This window comes from Trifolium pratense, linkage group LG4 (assembly GCF_020283565.1).
Source record: "Trifolium pratense cultivar HEN17-A07 linkage group LG4, ARS_RC_1.1, whole genome shotgun sequence".
Classification (NCBI taxonomy): Eukaryota; Viridiplantae; Streptophyta; class Magnoliopsida; order Fabales; family Fabaceae; genus Trifolium; species Trifolium pratense.
Genome location: NC_060062.1, coordinates 48222775 through 48238783, shown reverse-complemented (window position 1 = coordinate 48238783; position 16009 = coordinate 48222775). Strand labels below are relative to the sequence as shown.

General features: G+C 33.3%; 2 protein-coding genes and 1 non-coding gene across 4 annotated transcripts; all 3 read right to left on the bottom strand.

The window, feature by feature from the left end:
* Positions 1-46: 46 nt before the first annotated feature.
* Positions 47-1449, bottom strand: LOC123881549 (elongation of fatty acids protein 3-like). The gene has a single exon (XM_045930261.1). It carries the CDS (start codon positions 1267-1269, stop codon positions 328-330), a length of 942 nt encoding a protein of 313 aa, XP_045786217.1. The 5' UTR covers positions 1270-1449; the 3' UTR covers positions 47-327.
* Positions 1450-4226: 2777 nt separating this feature from the next.
* TRNAK-CUU lies at positions 4227-4299 on the bottom strand. Its single transcript has one exon. It is a non-coding gene; the product is annotated as a tRNA-Lys (tRNA).
* Positions 4300-5148: 849 nt separating this feature from the next.
* On the bottom strand, positions 5149-12193 carry LOC123923434. Of its 2 annotated transcripts, XM_045976123.1 has the most exons (5): positions 11520-12159; positions 10865-11462; positions 10495-10638; positions 9945-10130; positions 5149-5552 (listed from the first exon to the last, which is right to left on the bottom strand). In XM_045976123.1, exons 1-5 carry the CDS (start codon positions 11969-11971, stop codon positions 5472-5474), a joined length of 1461 nt encoding a protein of 486 aa, XP_045832079.1. In that variant the 5' UTR covers positions 11972-12159; the 3' UTR covers positions 5149-5471. The 2 variants fall into 2 exon arrangements, with proteins under 2 accessions (XP_045832079.1, XP_045832078.1); XM_045976122.1 differs by having other exon boundaries at positions 10865-12193.
* Positions 12194-16009: the final 3816 nt, after the last annotated feature.

Here is a 16009-nt window from a genome sequence, read left to right as displayed (position 1 = left end):
GATGGTGAAAGCTAAAAAAAAAAAAATCAGTGCCAAAAAGTTGCAGTTTCTGCTTAATTTCCAGTAACACTATATTATTGTTATTGTTATCTTATACTTACACATTGCTCTAAAGGGTACACAATTTGGACCCCAAAATTGCAGCAAGAGATATTATACATTAGTGATCAATCACCACTCCATGTTATATATTTTAATTGAATTTATCTATAACTAAGCTTAAAAACATAACAATTTCTGATATTGTCGAAACTACAATGCAACTGCAATGACCGCATCCGCAATTTTCCACAATATCAACCATTGTGTCGAAGCACGCCACAACCGTTATCGCGAGCCGGCAATTAACATTGGACAAGAGGAAGAACAATCCATTGATTCACTCTCTTCAACTACTTTCCTTCTCCTTTCACTTCTCCCAACATCAACATAGTACATCTTAACATAGAAATTAAGAAAAATAACAAGAACAGCAGTATTAAGAATTGAATTGAAAACCCAAGCACCAATTCCATTACAACCACCACCACCACTTTGAAACCAAAAATGAACCAAAAAAACACCAACATGACATGCAACATTACAACCCAACAAAAAAATCTGACAATTCAAAACAAAAGGAAAACAAGCAGATTTAAGACCAATAGCAGTCCAAAATCTATACCCATAAACAACAGAATAAACAAGTGTTGCAAACAAAATAGCAAGAACTTGAAAAGACTGTGAAAATTCAAGCCAAAGAAAAGAAACAAAAGCTGAAACAGAATGATTCATAAGTTGACAAAACGACAACCTACGACGTTTCACGATTGTTAAGATTGTTCTAAACATGTGAACAAAACGTGAAAGATAGTAAATATAAGACCAGAAAAAGACACGACCAGAGGGTCTTGTTCCTAAGGGGAAACAGAGAAGCCATTGAAATGGGGTTTTGGAGTTACGCCAGAACCAGCGTGTGTCGTGGATTTCTGAGATGGAGGAGATTAGTGTTCCGGTGAAGATTGTGACGGAGATTAAGGACATGATGAGGCTGTGGATGGCGGGGATGGGTCCGAGAGGGATTTGACGGCGGTTTGGGAAGAGGAGAGAGAGTGAGAGATGGAGGAAGAGAGAGAGGATGAGGTAGGTGGCTATGGAGGTGAAGAGGAAAGACCATGTTGAACCCCATGAATGAGTGTGGCTCCAACGGAATGAGATTATTGATGGGTGTTCTGAAAGGTAGTAGAAAATTGTGCGGATTACGGTTGCCGGTGGTGGTGGTTTGGCCATGGTGGTGATTGTGGCGGCGGTGGTGGTTGTGGTTGGGTTTTATTTTACATTAGTAAGTGATTGTGGGCTTTTTCTAATGTGATAGTATTTTAGAGTTATTGTTGGAACTTGTGAAATGGGGAAGGGTTGGAAAAAAATATTGAAAGTGAGGTTGGAAAGAAATAAGTGATTCTGTGGGCTGAAGAAGTGATTATGGGAGATTAAAAACCAAGAGGTGGGGGGGAGGGTGTTATTGATGTGGCTGGGTTTGGTTGGATGTTAAGGACAAGCGTTTGCCACATGGGAAATGAAAATTGATTTTTTAAATAAACCCTTTTTGATAAATATCTCATAATGTGGCTCATAAGTGATTATTATTATTTTTTTAAAGCAGTGGCTCATAAGTCATAACATGTGAGTTATAGGAGATATTAAATGGTAATTTAGCAAATAAATAAGTATATTGATTTCGTAGAATTAGATAAAATTAATAGTTAAATTTTCTTGTTAATATAAAGAAGTGGTAAACAAGATAATTTTTTTTAAGTTACATTGATATTGGTATGAAGTTTTTACTATCGTTAGTGATGACTAATCTCCGTCGATGAACTTGTGGGAAACACAAGTCGATGAAGCGCACCACCAAACATTCTATGAGGCCTGATATAATATAAAACTGAGGCCAATATATTTATATAATCGAGAAAGGTATTTCTTTTTTGCGGCCTAAACCCTTTATAAAAAAACAATTATTTTTTGGGGGCCTAAAGCTAGGGCTTGGGCTGCTTTACCCTTAGGCCGGCCCTGCTCATTTTGATGCAGTTACGACTGATCGACGAATTTGGAAGGTAGAAAAAGATGAAATTTACTCAGTGAAAAGTGCTTATCGTATTTGTCTTGAAGAAATTATTGACACCTCTTCAATATGTTTGCTCGGTCTGATTTAGCGATTATAGGTTCCGCCCAAAGTTAAAAATCTAATTTGGCGAATATGCCAAAATTGCTTACCTTCACGAACTCGTCTTTGTGGACGTGGGGTGGACTATCGAAGTATGTGTGTTTTATGTAATCTTGGGGAGGAGGATGTTAAGAAGTCTCACATCGGATGTGAATTGATCTGGACAAGAGTTTATAAGTAAGAGACAATCTTTACCTTACAAGTCGATTTTGTAGGGTTGAGTTATGCCCAATATCCAATTCTAATATGGTATTAAAGCTTATCCTAGATCCATTTGTTGTTGGTTGTGGAGACCTCCCATATTTGGGTTACCCGTTGTTGTTGATTCCACGTTCCAACTTGTCTAGTCATGGACGTGATGAGTTGTATTAGAAGTCCCACATTGGTTAGAGATATAACATAGAGATAGTTTTTATAAGTGTAGTGCAAACATTATCTCTCAAGCTAACTTTTGTGATTGAGTATAGGCCTCCCATTATAGCCTCCATTTATTTTTTTTCTTTGTGCAGGTAGCCAAATGATTTGAAATATGCAGAATTTTTCTGTAATTGTCTTCGAAATTTTGGAGCAATTGGATAAACATAATTCAGCTCTTTTTTGTTGCATCATATGGAGTTTATGGGAGCAAAGGAATAATAAACTTTGGAGCCAAGTTTTTGACTCAAGTTATACACCAGGTTCGGTCTACTACAGCAAAGCTGCAACTAAATCACGATCATATCAGATGGCAGAAACCAGCTCTTGGTCGATATAAGTGCAACATAGATGCATCTTATTCACATGCTATTATGTTTTACAACTCTTATTTATTTGGAGGAACAATTTAGATATGTTTATAAGTGGTTTGGTTCGTTTGTTGTTAGACTATTCAGAAAAAAATAATAGATTGTTTAATCAAAAGAAAATGTCTTCATAAAAGATGGTGTGAAAATCATTGTTAGATGGTGGTTGAAGGTTAGAAAGAGTTTTGTTTGTTTCAATATAAAGTTTTAGTGGTCTAATCTCTTAACTTGTTTCGGGATTAGGAAGGACTAATGTTTTTTATTTGGTTTTTGCTGGGATTTATCCTTTTTTTTTTGGAAACTTTTTTTCTAGTTAGACACGTATTGTAGTTAACTTGATTTTTATAATATTCATATTCATATTCATTTAGTTTCTTAAAAAAATATATGTTCTTCAATTGATTTTACAAAATTTAGCCTAAATTTTTAATCTTTACGTAGGGATGGCAATTTGACCCATACCCAGAGAGTACCCGCAAAAATTACCCACAACGGGTAGGGTAAAAACCCGCATTTTGGGTACGGGCACGGGTATGGGTAATTACCCGCAAAAATGAACGGGTATGGGTGCGGGTACGGGTACCTTAGTACCCACCCCGCCCCATACCCGCATAATATATATTTATTTATTTTATTTATATTATTATATATGTAAATCAATTTAAAACAATACAACTCTACTAAACTATTACATATTTTTAATAAAAATATTTATTTATAACATAATATAAAAATAATGTAAATATTTAACATAAATATGAACTTTAACATAAGGTTAATAATAATTTTGTTTATAATTTTCATTAGTCAATATTAAAATCTTTGAATTTTTTTTAACTCTATTAAAATTATATGATATTTTATAATTGATCAATTTATTTTTAGTAAAAATGCGGGTAACGGGTACGAGTATGGGTACCTAGGTACCCATAGGGTATGGGGACGAGGGCAAAAGTTGTTACCCACGCGGGTATGGGGATGAGTACGGATATTTTTTCAATCCGCGAGTATGGGGATGGGTACTATAGTACCCTACCCATTGCCATCCCTATCTTTACGAATGTGTAGCTAATACCTCATACTTACAAATACCTTATCCTACATTCCTACAAGTTTGAAACATTATTCATAAATGCTTAAATAACATTATAAATGAACAAGTTCAGTTTTATTGGAAATGAAGTATGATATTAAATGGTTTAATTTCGGACAAAATGAACAAAAGGAAAAATAATTTTCGCCCACCGTGGGACTCGAACCCACGACCACAAGGTTAAGAGCCTTGCGCTCTACCAACTGAGCTAGACGGGCAATTGTTGAAAGCTCTGTGTCGTCAACATACTTAATGATTAGTCAATTCTTTACTTATTTCATTGATTCACACATGATTAGTCAATTCTTCTTACTTAGTAGCTCATTGATTCACACTTGATTAGTCAATTCTTCTTACTTATCTCATTTATTCACACATGATTAATCAATTGTTGAAAATGCCCTATCTTTTTTTTTTTTTTTGGATTAGAAAATGCCCTATCTTAAATGACTTTAAATTCTATTTATAAGAGTAGTTTTGACAAAAAAATAGTGAATAAATTAGTTTATAGTAGATGAGTTTATAGTTTGTAGCTTATAAGCTAGTTTATAGTGGAATATTTAACTAATTGAATTTGTAGTGTTGGATAAATTTAACGGTTGATCTAGTTAACTATATGAAATGACATAAAAAATATATTTAATTAATATATAATTTTTTTCATGACAAGAGTAAAACTAAAAGAAAAAAAATAATAAGCTATAAAGCTTGTCAAAATAAGCTAACTCAATTTTGACATTTGCAAACAGAGCCATAATACATTTTTTATGATTATAACAAATTTTGAATTTGAGGAAAAAAAAAACATGGGTAGGCAAAGCAACTAATGAAATATTTGGCTTAATTTATAATACGCATCTTTACTACATACTAGTATTTTTGATAAATAATATAAATAACTTTGTGGGCTATACCAAGAAACCAAACTTGAGTGAAGACCAAATGCATATATCATGGAACTGATTCCTCGCAGTAGTTGTTTTGTTAAATGGTTATTGGTTCCCCATGATTGTTCCATCAAACACAAAATGGTGGTAGAGCATTGTCAAGTGTCATTTAGCATAAACTTATGGGACCAAGAAAAACCTCATTGGTTCCTTTTTAAAGGCTCACAAGCCAAATTATATTTACAGACAGAAAAATAATAGTCAAGAATATAGAATTAAATGAAAAATTATTACAAAGTATACAACTGATGCAATAATTGGGAGCACTAATGCTACAAGATAGCTAGCTAGCTAGCTATCTTTCATATTTATTACAAAGGCTCATTGCAGTTTCTTTAATCAAAGAGTAAAATTAAAAAAGAAATAAGACCAGGCATGTCCACAATACATAAACATTGTATACCATGAAACTCAAAATGTTAAAGCTTGAATAGCTTATTATGTTATTTGTAAAGCTGAGACACCTCAAAAACTAGCTTATCCATGTGTTGGCATTTCTTGTCAAATCCCCAGCCTGGATTGCTCTGCATCATGTAAATGCAAACAAAACATAAATACACTACATTGTGCCGCATTTAACAGAAATAAAGGCAATTAAAAAGAAAAATAATCAAACTGAGTGAATATGCTATATATTTACATTATGTTATAGATAGTTTAAGCAATATTACATCCAAAATCATATTATATATAGTCTTGTGGCATTGTACAATTTGACAGAATTATATCATCTCATCAACATCAAGCATCCAAAACATGTAACTAGTATAGATAATAGCATTCATATATTTGAGAACATATTCTTTAACCGTTTGAATTCAACTATAGTTCACACATCATAAGAAACGTCCAATTCAAACTAGCGAAAAAAAATGTAATCTTCCATTAATCTAATCATTTAGTTTAAGAAACGGCATAAAAAGAATTAACAAAGGAACTCCTAAATAATTTATAGAACAAGCTTCAAATGTTTTAGTAACAACTCATCTCTGAAGAAGAAAAACATGTTAGCACAGAATTTAGCATATTTAACCAAATTCATGAAAGGATATATTAATGCCAGTCTCAAGATCACAAATCTAAAATGCATTTCCTCATATATATATATATATATATGCCCTCCTACAGTCCTACCCAATGTGATCAGGATTAGTGCAAGCAATTCAAGTCACATTTGTAACTATGACCAGAATAAACCGATTTACCAAAACATATACAAATACTACAGCCACGCATTCTAAGTCACAGAATGGCTTCTTTAACGTGAAAAATAAAGCGACAAGTTCGGCATAACGAGCAGAAAATTGCTTCAGATCTAGACAACTAAAATCAGGAACCTCCTAGTCTTCTAATGACAAAGTTAACTATCCTATTCTATCAAAAGCGGTTACCTTAATTATGCAAACTCCGATAATTCATTAAAATCCATTCATTTATAAATAAAAATAATATTTTTTATAATAGATTCTAACAAATGTAAATTACTTTTCTAGGCTGAGAATTGGTTTTATTATCTGTTATGATATAGAATAATATATATTAGAGTAGTTAAAGTAGTTGTAGGTTGTTTCTCTCCGATTCTATCCTATTTCTTTCTTTATAAAATTGTTATTTCTTTGGATTCCATTTCCTGGGTTCCTAACATTATCACTCACGACCTTGCAATAACTCCTCAACCTAGATATCAAGAATCTAAATAGTAATACAACAAATATTTTATCTATACCCGCATTTATTAATACTTTTATTTCACAGCTAGCATATTCTAAATTCCTAGAAAGAATATCATCATCAGTTCTTTCTCTAGATTTGAATTGAATCTTTATAATAAACACCTTCGTCTCACTCAAATGACCCAATATTACATGTACCAATTAAATAGACAACCTCACAAATTACACACTCTTCTAAAACAATGCTTTTGTTATCTAAATATAGTTTTCAGCAAACCAAACCAAAATATACCAACAACATCATTCAAAACAAACTACATTACGTCACTCAAACAATGGACAAAAGGAACAGAGTGTTTATTGTTTTTTAGTCCAACATTACAAACAGTCACACACACACTATTACCCAGCATACAATACGGATTTTGGGTACTATGCAGGAGGTCGCACCTTTTCCTTTCTCCTACATCCTATACTCATTAAAGTTTCTCTCCTTTCCCTTGCTGCGATCACGCTGCCGCAAATCACTCCCCGTGTACAGCAAAACAGTCTTAAAATCAGATTTTTTATACACCAGCCTTCCAAATAAAATTCACCTCCCATTTTATACACTCACATACAATTTCAAATTTGAATTTTTCATGTCAGCAAAATCAAATGCTGCACTTTCTCATTTCCACCACATTTTTCGTTTTGTTCACTCTCAAATCACATGTTGCCACTTCTCATTTCTTCACGACGATGTGCAGCATCAGGTGAAAGTTTATACTTTTTCATCTTCTCATTAATGTTAGTATTCGATTTATCCATTTGTTTTATAAAATAAAATCCTATTATTGATTTTCTACGATATTTATCATACTATTGGTTACTTAGTTGTGCTTAATGTGTTTTGCTCTCATTTTTTTCGTATTGCACGGTGCTTAATGTGTTTTGCATATTAATTATTTAATTTAAACGAAAAGCTAGTAAATTCTATAAAAAATTATATCTATTGGACTCAAATATTAGATACATATATAAAGTTACAATGGTTCTCTGCTATGTTGCACGGGTACTCCATTTTAGACAGATACATATATAAAGTTACATTTATTTTTTAAAAATGTCGTACCACGTACCGGTACCAGTACCGGATACCGGCACCGTACCCGCACCTATGGAACATAGGTTCTCTGCCAATTGCCAGTTGCGAAGGTGATGATAAAGCAGTAATATGAAACCTGTTAAATGTACTTTTTAAAATATATTTAAAGCTTTAAAAAAATTTCTTCATCGATTAGCAAGGACATAATGTGAATTTATCTTAGAATCAAAACAAAATTGAATAGTAGTATGAGGGTTTGCCTGGTTGGAAGAGTAATCGGTTAATGAGATAGTAGTTTATAAATCGTAACTGGGTTGGGAATGAGTTGTCTGAGCAACGTAGTTGGAAGGAAAATAGCAATTAAAGACAGGAGAGATTTTCACAAATTTGGGTGAAAGAAAATAGCATCATGCACAGGAGAGGTTAATAAAATGGATGTCTTTTTTATATTTGGTATATTAAGAACTTATTTATATACATTAAAGAACTCACCTTTAGAGGATATTTTTACAGTGCCACTTTTTTTTTTTTTTTTTGCTTTCGCTACCAGTTTAATCTGGTTCGGGGGACAGTTCTGACATCAAGTGGTTACAGTGCCACTTTACTCTCAATAAATTTTGACATCATTACAAAAACAAAACAATACGTCAACAGTAAGCTGTCAAGTTCATTTGTTAGTAACGTAGAATTTGGCTCTCTTCCATATAAGAATATGTTTCCTTCACAGCTAACATCACTCATGTTTAGTATTTTCACTTATGCTTCTGTTCTGTAATTCCTAATTGTTTCGCAGATCTAACTGGCAGTGGTTGATTTTGCAGTCCACAAGTGCGACAGTGGTGGCTATATTTTTGTTTGGTGATGTTGCCCTTTCAACATGTTGGTCTCATTATCATGATAGAGAATTGGGAAAGCTGCATTGTGTCTTCGTCTGCTGTTTTTTGTTGTATGTTAGGATTGAATATTGTTATCAAGGACTGGTTTAATACCCTAATAACTGTTATCTTGGTGTTTTTTTTTTTGCAGACTTTGTATATCTAACAAAGACGATTGGTAATTTGGCTTTGGCATTCTAACACTTACATGAATGCAATTGCAAGGAAAATAATGGACAATATCTATATAAAATAATGTCGGCAATTCCGCCTTCATTGAAGTCTCCAACACAGGAACGGATCCATGTTATGCAGTGTGTGGGCTTGAGCCCCCACTATGTTTTGAACAATTTTTCATGACTATTGCATATATATTGATACATAGATAACTTATTTGTTATATTACTTGAATGAAAGATTGATTAATCGTCCATAAAGATGTTACCTGACCCACTCATAAAAAACATAAGCATTGGCTGCATTACTTGTGTTAGCTTTTTTTTTCTTTTTTTATTTTTTTTTATCTATATTCCTTGTGTTAGTTTCGTTTTCTTTTATAAGATATTAAAATATTATATTATGGTAAATCTAAAATGTTTTTGGTATTAATTATATTATGGTAAAACTAAGATATTAATATAATATTATAGGAATCGAACACGGGTTCTCTCGAACGATTCGTCCTATGAGATGCTCCTTAAACACTTGAGCTCAATTATTGGGTTAAAACTAAAATAGTTAGAATTAGAAGGATTAGAAATATTTCTACAAAGTTTGTGGCAATGAAAACACGTATATTTGTTGCCCCCACTACTTAAAGTTTTAGGATCCATCACTGCTCCAATACCTTCATTGTATTGGGTTGGGTGTGAAGGGGTGGAATTTGTCCCACATTGCCTAGAGAGATATGGCCTATGTGGTGTTTATAAAGCTTGGGCAGCTCTCGCCTTACAAACCGGTTTTGTAAGGTTGAGTTAGGTAATTCTAAGAAAAAACATACAAAAAACTATTATCTCCCCGTTTGCAAGGGTTTGAACTACTAATATACAACACTTGTGCACAGAAAATTGCTTTTGCCAGATTTGTAGAGCACCTTTTATGACCAACCCAAGAATAGATCCTATACTAATATAAATTATGATAGAAAGAACTAGACCAAAGGGGTTTTATTTTAACAATGAACGGCATGAGCAAGCAATAGAACACCAGCAGAGACAACTACTAAGTAAAAGCATTTTATTTTTATGTTTACGCTTCAGACAAAAATTTACAGTTACAAACCTGAAGAGATTTAACAGCACGGTCAGTGAATTCCTTCACAGAATATGGCGCACTTGGAGGAAGAGTTTTAGCAACTCTCTCTAATTCTTGTTGTTGCCTCTTTGCAGTTACCCTATCTGGTCCGCTGTAGTGATCAACAATCTTTTTCAATAATGGAGCTCGTGCCATTGTCTCTTCCATTACTTCCTGTAGGATATAAACTTAGAAATTAATAGACAAAAAGTAATACCAGCATGTGTGCAGACATAAATAAACAATAATGAACAAATGTCTTATCTCGATAGTACCCATAAAATAAAACAGACAACTTTTTTCAAAATTAATGCAGCAATACAACACTTATGTCAATGTACTTGTTACACCGGTTAACTAAAACAAAGTTATTGGCAATCAAGCCATTAGACTGTTAGTGTAGATAATGCGGAACTAACAATATAAAAAAGAAAACTAATAAGAAATGCATGCCCAAAAATCATTGCAAGTTATGCCATTATACATTATCGGGAAGTAATCCTCAGTCATGGATAGGACTAACAACAAAATCACATACCTCCCACTCTTCTTGACTTCGAATCCCCTCATATGTCATCAAGAATGGTTTCATCTTCTCTAGTGCATCCCGAAGTGAAATTGGTTCTTTCTCATCAATATCTGGATTTTCAAACTCCATTATATATTCTGGCTCAAATTCAATCTGCAATAATCAATCAACAAACAGAAAAACACAAACAAATAAAACATAAGATACGCTTAAAGTAATGATAATAGAATATTGACATAAAAAACTTTCCCGTTCTTTATGAAAAACAGGAAAGTTTCACCTTGACACAGCCTAACTAGAAATATAATAAAAGTCTATTTATGCTTCTTATAATCATTTTCCAACAAATAAACAGAGATATATGCAGCTGACCACTTACAGCAAAATTAATGTCGTGTGCATCCAGAAGTTCATCTTCCAATGGTGAGGGTAAAACTCTATCAAAAATCTCCTCGACTCCTTCAGCTACCTGATTCATTAACTCAGGTCCAACCCTCTTAGCAAATTTTTCACCATCTGCATTGTCTCCAAGGAATAGCCCATCAGCATAGGAATGTGATGTATCCTGAACACGACCCGTTCTATCATCAGGACCCCCTCTATACCCTCCTCTTCCTCTACCACCACGGCCTCTACCTCCTCGGCCACGAGCATACATACCTCTCCCCCTAGATTCTCTTCCTATTCCTCTTCCACTACCACTTCCATCACCATCATCGTTTATAACCCGCCTCCTAGGAACATTCTCAGATGTAGCATCATCATCACCTGGAGTCCGCCGAGCGCGGATATGCCTATTCTCCACATTAACCGGAGGAGCTTCTATATCTACCTTTTCAGCAGTCTTCCCCCTCCCACTTCCAAACAATGCCCCCGATGGCACGTTCATTGAAAATCTCTTATCACTCTCACTCTCACCAGATAAATCTATTGGCTTAACATCCTCCGTTCTAGTAAAAACAGGTTTTTTCGGAGGCGAAACATCATTTCTTGTTGTCTGTGATACATTATCCTCTCTTCTGAAAAAAACGGGCTTTTTAGGTCCATTATCAGGTTGTTGTTGATTCTGTTGCTGTTGCTGTTGCTGCCTATCATTTTCAAATTGAGGAGGTAATGGACCAAAACCTCGTCCACGACCAATACTAGGTTGTTGAATTGAAGACATAAACGATGAAAAAGAAGGAAAACCTGTTGGAGGAGGAACAGTTCCACCACGACCATGGCCACGACCAGCACCACCAGGTGGAATCGGTGAATCTGTTGAATCTGATTTAGATTCGTTGGAATTAGGGTTACCTGGAGCTGGTTTTTCGCTGAAATTAAACTGTGGCGGACCAGAGAAAGATCCACCACGACCACGGCCGCCGCCACGGCCATCACCACCGCCACCACCGAAACCGGACGATGTGGAAAATGGAACTAGGGTTTTTCTTGTGGCATTGGAAATGTTGGAATTTTGAAGCCTTATTCCAATGGTTCCTCTCATTGAGACGTTACAGTGATTAATAGCGCAAGTTTGTTAGGGAATTTGTTACTGTTTCTAGCAGTTGGCGATAATGTCCGACTGCGTTTTCAGTTCAGTGCGACGACGGAGACATGTTTTCCGGTGACTTGTTTTAGGGTTTTTGATTTGATTGTTAATGTGATTATTTTTCTTTTGAGTGAGTCATGGAATGGGCCTATTTGAAACTGGATTTGGCCTGCTCTTAAAATGGCATAGGTTTGTATTTTTTTATATGGGAATTCCTTTTGGCGCCTCCGATTTTCTAACGTGCCATGCTCATTTCTGTTTTTACTTTTCCACTATATATTAAGTAATCGATATTATAAAAATAAAAAATTTGAGAAAAAAAACATTGTCTGCTACTTCGGTCCCAAACTGATTTCGCTACTTAACTAGATAGCATCCCTATACATGAATTTTTCAAGATTTTACAAGTCTGCTGGTTAAGAAGAGAATTAAGTTCGCTAATTAACTATTTAACACCTCCTATAAATGAAATTTTCATGATTTTACAATGTTCTCTACTTAAGTGGAGAATTGCGTTATTACTTAACTAACTAACACCTTATATACGTGAATTTTTCAGGATTTTACACGTCCCGTATTGATGTTCCTTCAGATGTCTTCACATCAGCTCAATAATCTTGAGGAGCATCAATATCTGAAAAAAAAATGTAAATAACTTAGGAATACAAAATTGTCTTAGTAAAAAAGTAGGTTTCATGCACCTTCTAGAAAGTGGATATGTAAAATCTTGAAAAATTCATGTATATCAATATATGGGGTGTCAACTAGTTAAGTAACGAACTCGATTATCTATTTAATTAGCAGACGTATAAACTCTTGAAAATTTCATATATAGTGGGTGTCAGCTAATTAAGTAATGTAGTTCGCTACTTAAGTTTATTACACTGCGTCCAACATAATATATATTCATATTTGATTTCTTAATCAATGTTTGAAGTGCACTCATAAGCGCATTTTCCTTTCTTTTATTTATTAAGTTAATTCATAGGTTGTTAAATTTTAACCATGTTTGATTTGATTTTTGCATGGTAGTTATAACCCAAAGTTCAAAAAATTTAACGAGTGCTAATGTTTTATTTTTCTGTGCATGTTGATTTTGGGTAAATTGAAACGGGATGAGTTTTTCGGATTAAGGTTGAAAGAGATTGAAGTTTAAGAATGATGAAGAAAATAAAGATCAAATGGAAATGGTGACAGAGTTTTGAGTTTTATGTGTTTTAAAAGTAGTCCAGAGTATTTTTGTATTTTGACACCATTTTTAATTTTTTATTGATGAGTTGGAAAATAAAGATTCCAATCAATTTGGTTGCACATCATTAAGTTATCTTCCTCCTTGGCTTTATGTGTTAGACACTAAATTTGATTATATTTCCGAATTAGAATTAGAATTGAACCTTAGTTGTCACATTGATAAAAGTAAGAATTAAAGATACACATTTGTCCCTATAAATATTTAAAATATTTTTCGTCACTACTTTTAATCACTATTTTTAAGTCAACTCATATGTAGGGACGGATCCAGAAATTGATGAGACAGGGAGCCGAAAAATGTAATATTAAATGTTAAATAAGTAAACTCGAAATTCAGTAGCAAGATGGTTAAATAAAGTCTGACAAAAAAAAAATTCCTTCAAAAATATTGATAGTATAATTTTAAAAGTAATTCATTTCATTTTTATTTCCTTAATCATTGCCCTAAAAACACTATTTAGCATGACCTTAAATATGACTAAGAAAGGAGGGAGTATAATCCTTTTATTCAATATGACTACACATATATTATTAGAGTTGTAAGGCAATGAATAAGAGAGAGGGAGGGGCCCAAGCCCCTGCTTGCCCCTGCCCAAATCCGTCCCCGCTCATATGTATCCTTCAAAATTTTGAATTATTTTTTGCACATTTTAATTTTATTACATAATAGAAATCTCTCTTTCAAAAGTTTAATTTTTTTAACAGAAAGAATAAACTAAAATATGTTAAAACGTTGTGAGGAAAATTTTTTGAGGATAAAAAATGAATGTGTCTAAATAAATTAAAAAACAAAATTTAAAATATTGATAAAGAACGAAAACTTATTTGATTCTAAATACAATGTCGGTGTATATTTTGTACTAGTATGATGCTTTCACGTTGTTTAATATTTTGTCTTATTTATCTCTATAGGCAAAAACAAGAGGAAAACAAAGTCAATATTCCGGCAAGAATCAACTCAATGGATGAAAAAATAAAGGCTAGGAGTAAGTTGGTCCAAATACATGTCTCTTCTTACCAAACAAATCGTATAAGTCTCATTCTCATACAAGGCTACGGAATCAATAGGGATGATAATATAATTAAGAAAGCCAACTAATTAGGCTTAGCTAATGGTTTAAATTACATGGAAAGTCAAATTAACAAATTTTAAGAAAAAAAGTCAAATAAACAATGCATAAGAACACACTTAAAGCACAGCAAGAGAAATTAGAAACATTTTATCAAAAAAAGAACAAAAAAATAGTTGAATTCGGTTTATTTTTAATACCACTCAGCTCGGTTTAGATCAGAATTTGTCATGGTTTAGTTCGATTTTTTGAACTTTGTAAACCATAAACATTTAATGAATCAAATATAGAAGTAGTATATTAAAATTTGTACGGTCAATATTTTAAGAAAAAAAGTATTTTTGAACACAAAACTGTATTTTGAGTCCTACTATTTATTACGGAGAAATACTTGCTTAGGCACATTAATTTGGGCACAAGCTTTAGGCACACACATACAAATAAAAATAAATTAAAATTATCACATCAATTCTACTTTAACCATTTTATCTTTATTTTTAAAATTTTTTGGTGAGTGTGCCTAACATATATAATTTATATTTGTGTCTATAGACTTTCTCTTTATTACGAAGCATTGGCAAACGAAACGCAAAGAATAACACTGTTTATTTCTACATAGTCCATGCGGTTAATACTTGTTTTTTTGTGGAAAATCATGGGGTGGTGATTTGTAATGGGCGGTGGAGATTATTTCTTGTGATTATTGTTTTGGTTTATTCTCATATCATTCACAATGGAGATACTCATTTTTTAGTATATGACTGCCACACGTGTACGTATCACTCATTTATAATTTTTTAATAATAGTATCTAATAAGTATTCAATCCCTTCAACCCAACATCTCTTAAAAAGTTCTAAATAGACCGTATCAATAACACATCTCACCAATAACGATACATCTTTATAAAGGCAAATTCTATCATGAACAAGTTGATCAAGTGGTGCATGGTGCACCACTTCTCAATAACTCTACGACGAATATAAATTTTACAAAATTCACCGTTGGATTGAAAGTTTATATCACATAGATCATCCATAGAAATATTTAGAAAATTTGAAAATCATTTGATGTTTTATTGAGACCCATCAAAATTAACGGCTTATGAGTTTTTATTAAATACCGTTAATTCGGATACGTCTCAATAACATATCAAATGATTTTCAATTTTTCTAAAAATTTGTATGGATGATCTATATGATATAAACTTTCAATCCAACGGTGGACTTTGTAAAATTCGTATTCGTCATATGGTTATTGACAAGTGGTGCACCATGCACCACTTGATCAACTTGTTCATATTAGCCAAAGCCCTTTATAAATGGACCCACAAAAACAAAATAGGTACTAATGCTTATTTTAGAACCAGTACCTATTAGGTACTTGGACTGGGCAATGGGCTTAAAGGCAAAATCAAACTAACCCAATTAATATGGGAAAGGAAACAGGTCCAAAACAATTAAATTCTAAACGTCCATTTGGCGATACAGGGCCTTGGCGAGGTGGGTAATGACGGATAACGCCCATAAGACGGATTTGCATACGATAATAAAATATCTTCATCCTTCCCTGCCTTAGCGATTAACTTGGGAACGAAGAAACCAACTCCTTGAAACTGCCATGGCTTGGAGACCAAGGTTTTATTCCTACTTTCACGCTGCATCACCGGAAAA

What these genes read in the sequence shown, in the direction of transcription:
- LOC123923434 (XM_045976122.1), bottom strand. Translation starts at nt 11,971, where the DNA reads ATGAGAGGAACCATTGGAATAAGGCTTCAAAATTCCAACATTTCCAAT. An exon ending in GAAGTCAAGAAGAGTGGGAG is followed by an intron (nt 10,131 to 10,494) that starts GTATGTGATTTT and finishes TATATCCTACAG; the next exon opens with GAAGTAATGGAAGAGACAAT. An exon ending in GTGCTGTTAAATCTCTTCAG is followed by an intron (nt 5,553 to 9,944) that starts GTTTGTAACTGT and finishes TACATGATGCAG; the next exon opens with AGCAATCCAGGCTGGGGATT.
- LOC123881549 (XM_045930261.1), bottom strand. Translation starts at nt 1,269, where the DNA reads ATGGCCAAACCACCACCACCGGCAACCGTAATCCGCACAATTTTCTAC.